At 40.7% G+C, this 5,000-nt stretch overlaps 1 protein-coding gene across 1 annotated transcript in view; it reads left to right on the top strand.

Annotated features, from left to right (window-relative positions):
• Positions 1 to 5,000, top strand: part of LOC125952552 (netrin receptor unc-5-like) — a 34,589-nt gene that overhangs the window by 26,601 nt on the left and 2,988 nt on the right. Inside the window, exons 6-8 of the mRNA XM_049682081.1 lie at positions 781 to 951; positions 1,118 to 1,165; positions 2,259 to 2,501. Of these exons, the coding sequence (XP_049538038.1) occupies positions 781 to 951; positions 1,118 to 1,165; positions 2,259 to 2,501 (462 nt within the window). The remainder of the gene's footprint in view (positions 1 to 780; positions 952 to 1,117; positions 1,166 to 2,258; positions 2,502 to 5,000) is intronic.

Below are 5,000 nucleotides of genomic sequence, written 5' to 3'. Positions count from 1 at the left end.
ACAAGATTTGAAGGTTCTTTGAAATAGATTTATATTTTATTCAGAAATTTTCGTATCTTGGAAATCATCTAATAATTCGCGTAACTCAAAGCAACGGCTGCACGAAGTGCGAACTATGATGCGAGGCCTGATAATTTGAGGTAAACTTGGTCCCAAGGACTTTGCCCGTAGCAGCTGTCAATTACTGGCCCTTGAAATTATTACATGACTGCTCAACCATTGCCGGTCATGGTTTCACTACTGGGTGGTCACTGGTTCAATCTCTTGTGGCCATAATTGGATAAGGTAGGCCGTTAGTAATGATACTGTTGCTCAGCTGCACCGTCGAACAACGAGCTTCGCTATTCATCTTTGTATTCGCGGTAATTCGGTGGAACGGATCGAATTACAGGATAAGCAGCTAAGCATGCGCAAATGACAGCAATTTGCATTCGATCGCCTTAAGTTACGATGGCTCGCATCGTGTATGATGCAAGATGTTGTTTGAACACCTATTGTTGCAGCATGAAATTCCCTAAGGTGGAAGGGTAGCGGCACCATGTAGTGGTGGTCTGTAATCAAATCATCAGATCACTGCCTCCTTCACGATTGCAAAAGAATTTATGATTTAAAGTGTACCGGTTACCATGCAAGCGGAATCTTAGCTTAGCTTAGTGAACAGATTTTTCAAATTCGAAATAGATTTATTGTAACAGTTTCGTAACGATTCACTCAGAGCAAGTTACTGGAATGTAAGAAAAACATGATAATTACGGTGAATTGTCCTTCTCGTTGTGACAGTAAATGGTGGATGGAGCCAGTGGAGTGCTTGGCTGGAGTGTCGTTGTCCCGGTAAAGCTGCTCAAGGGCGAAAACGAACCAGAACATGCAGCGATCCAATACCACTGTACGGGGGAGCCCCTTGTGTTGGTCCCAACCAACAAAAGACAGCGGATTGTGTGACATGTCCAGGTGAGAACTAGCCGTTAAGATATTCAAATTGTAGTGTTAATTGAGCAGGAATGGTGAATGTTATTCATATTTACGACAATGTTGATTTGTGTATTGATATGTTTTTGTTATAGAGCTGATACTGATACTGTTTATAATAATCGTTTGATTTCCTTCTCATTCACAGAGGATACACAAATAATCACACCCAATGGGTTTGAGGACAACACGCTGGGTGAGTTTATTGAAATGCAAAGAACTGGAAGAATATTTATATTTTGCAGATTATATGCTATAACCATTAAATTTGAGTTCCGCTCAGTCGCGTACTCACTCAACATTTCTGCATAAGGTTCATCTTTTGTACTGTTTTACTCCATGGAAACAATTTGTAGAGGCAATAGCATGCATAGGCATTAGGATTGATGCATTTGGTTGAGATGCCCAACAAAAGAATGTTCTCTTTTTGGGCCTCATAAGCAGCCTGTTTTGTCGGTCGGTCTTTTCAAATTGCTGCGTTCAAATATGTTCCACATCAATCTTCTCCCGGTGGCACGTGAAAGCTTCAAAAATCTGGAAAATTCTCTTGTTCACTCAAATGTTCCCTCTTACTCAACCCCATTTGAATGGTTAGCATATGAATGCTGCTGCTAACATGATTTGCAATCTAATAGACATTCCTGGTACTCGATATTGAATTGAATATGTTTTGCAGTGTGGATTGCTTCGAGATTTGCAGCAAGACGTGACAGCTCTTTGAATACTTTCACGAAAAGGACTTATGTCTTCTTGAGCGTAGTTAGGCAGCCGGCAGCAATCCAGTGTGCTTCTGCACATTCTACACCTTTTGTTGACAGCATAGAGGAGAGCGTTTCTTTGTCAGAATGGTTCATACGTTTGGAATTTGTCGTTTTCTAATATCAATTCACTGTGCGGTTTCAAGAAGCTAGTGTTTTCATTGTAAGAAGCGTAGATGAATCTCTATTCAGATCATTATCCATCAGATTGGTTTTGAAATTGAAATTGATTTTAGCAAGGGTCTGCATCTCATGCTTAGAGGATTGGTCTAGAGATGAATGTGAAAGAGATTGCACTTAAAAAGGTCAATTAATGTGTGTTTCACTATAGTATCGGTTGAAAGAATTTATTTCCATTGACATAAGATGATTCAATGTTTCAATGTTGTCAATAGGTAGCCCCGAACCAATAGTTTACGTCCTGATCGATTAGACAATGTCACATATTGACTATTTCACTAATTGATTGTGAGTCACGTTAAAATGCAGCTAATTGAGCGTTCTTCAATGCAATGGTTCTCTCCTTCACAGTCCGCCGTTGGTCATCCTGGTCGTCTTGGAGTTCGTGCACGAGCAAATGCACACAATCGAGAAGACGTGTGTGCCGCACACAAGGTATAGACTATTACGATAAGGCGCTTGTGAAACACCATCAACAGTTGGCCGCCCTGATGGAGGATCATGACGAACAAGATAGCAGTGCCTACGGGTGTCATGGCAAGGATCTGCAAACCATCGTTTGCCGAGGTGGTGAATGCAAAATTGATGACACAGGTGAGTACCCAAGAACCTTTCCCTTTCATGGCCGACATGGCAGTTTTGAAACTATCGGCATCGCTAGCATAAAATATGCATTTCGTGCGGAAAAGAATTGAAAATCTCAGTTAATCCTGTTGATTCGTGTTCCATTATGCATAGGAAAGGTTGCATAGTGGTTCTCATTTTTTATTTGGCATGATAACATTTAATACACTCGAGAGCAACATGCAGAGCGGTGCACTTCAATTTCATGAAAATTTAATAATTTTTTATTGAAGAATATTTTACTATTTTTATGGAACGTGCAAATTACAACTTTTCCCGATCATAGACTGAACATTTATTTTATTTTAAGATTATTTTTTTTAAAACCCCTTTGAATTTTTCGGTTCGAGACAAAAGAAAATATCGTATGACCCCCACCCCCATTATGCTTCCGTAGGCATGGACCAGCGTCGATTAGGCGTAGACAGAGCCCCAGATGCAGTGGGTTATGGGGAATAATTAAAACTTCAAAATGTCCCCTGGGGTCGGCTTGTTTTCCGTTTCCTTGAATACCAATTCTTATTTCGTACCGCATATAAATCCATTGTGGTTCCACCAATTCCCACAGGTTTCCAATAACCATGTTGTTTCCTCACGGTGTCGTTGCAATTCAAGAGACAGGCGGATCTAAGGGCAGAACAATCGTTTTTCATGTACCGTGCAGTCTATTCTATGCGGTCCTTAGACTAACGAAATCTCATAAGCAATCCTCCAATTTCGTAAGCAAGTTGTACAGATAGGGTTCTCTCAGGCAAACGGGACCATAGGGCCATCATCATCATAACCTATCAAATTACGATCCGTATTAAATGCCCCCGCGGGAGATGCTGGTAAGGGTATTATTTGTGTTGAATAGCTTGCGCATTTTTGTGCTCATACCCATACATGACCGTTTCGGTGGTGCATGTGTGAAAAGATATTTTAATTGAGCACAAAGGGTTACACTGGGCCGTTCTAATTTTCGGGGGGTTCGCTCGTGTAGTCAAACGCTACGCTCCTCTGGTATCTACCAAATGAAGTGGTTCGAGCTACTATTTTAGGTTCAACACGAACATGAAGTTCAAACCGAGCAGATGATTACATATTAATTTAATTGTCGTTCATTCATTTAGGGATGCTGCTAGAGAAATTGGTACCCAGGAGTTATTAAACCTTGATTGATTGGGTGCATGGCACTGGCGCATCCATCCGCATTTCTCCTACCAGCAGCGCTCGTATGCTGGTAGATGGTTGCGCTTGTGTCATCCAACATGGTATTGAATGAAGACATTCTATGTAATCAAACAACCATGTACAAGAAAACATATGTTTTAACAAATACACAAGAGATATATTGTTCCGTTTGGTGATAGTAACGGTTGTCATTTTTATGTTTTTGTAAATGATTTTAGCAATCGAAGCTAAAACATATTAAAACAGTAAATTGAATTAAAACGATTTTGCCAGTTTTTCTGGAAATTGGTTTTTCTTTAAATTTCACTATGGTCCATTTTGTAACATTTATCTACAATGTAATAACATATTGTTTATGCAATGACAAAGATTTAGCACAGTTATGACACGGATGCTGATGTGTGACTAAAAAGTACGAGCTTAAATCGATGAGGTTTCATTTCTGTAGAATCTACAGGTATGTAATATAGTAGCAAGTGCTGCATCGTGTCAACAATTTGCCACTGGTCTTGAGAGATTAGTTCACTTTTCAGATATCTATCCGCAATCATTGGCCATGAATGGAGCCAATCTGGGCTCTTTCCATTCACCGACGGAAAACACACTCTGAAAGAAAGCAATCCCGTGGGTTCGATAGGATGAATGAGCGTCGAGCTCCCGTCGAGCATTGTCAATCCGAGGATTCGTTGTTAGTAACCAGTAGCCTAGTGGTGACTGTATGGTTTCCATCCATCCGTCAGAGCAGCGTCACTGCAGATGCTGCAGATGTGAAAAGCATCTACAATAAACATAATCATTCATCTTTCTGCTCCCTTTAGGGTGGTTCGTCATGAAGCGTGATGAAGGGGGTACGGGTTGCTGTAATGGAAATCATAATAACCGCACTGATTACTCGCCAGGGGATTATTTATCCGTCTATTATGTGATCGTAGCTTATGGATCCGGTGGGTTCTCGATATTCTCACCAGACCAGTGAGTGTGAGCACGATACCTCGATTGGACGTTGCTAGCCCTCGCTGCCGGTCGGAACGTTGGCTGCGTATGAAAAGACCCTTTAGCACTGGCCCAGAGCTAGAGCCAGAGCCCTGAAATCGATTTTGGCTACGAGTCTTGATTTTTCATTCAGAGTGTTCATGTCATTGTGGTTTATTTGAGTAAAAGTTTATACTTTTCGTTTCATTTAAGCGTCAAAAATAGACAACTTTGCCAATTTTCCAAAGTTTTGACAAAACTGCTAAGTCCATGTTTTCAAACCACGTTTCGTTTGGCTGAATACTTAAAACTTTGCTCATCAAT

Source organism: Anopheles darlingi, chromosome 2, assembly GCF_943734745.1.
Source record: "Anopheles darlingi chromosome 2, idAnoDarlMG_H_01, whole genome shotgun sequence".
NCBI lineage: Eukaryota > Metazoa > Arthropoda > Insecta > Diptera > Culicidae > Anopheles > Anopheles darlingi.
The sequence above is the reverse complement of the archived record's forward strand: the minus strand, read 5'-3'. Positions and strand labels throughout refer to the sequence as shown.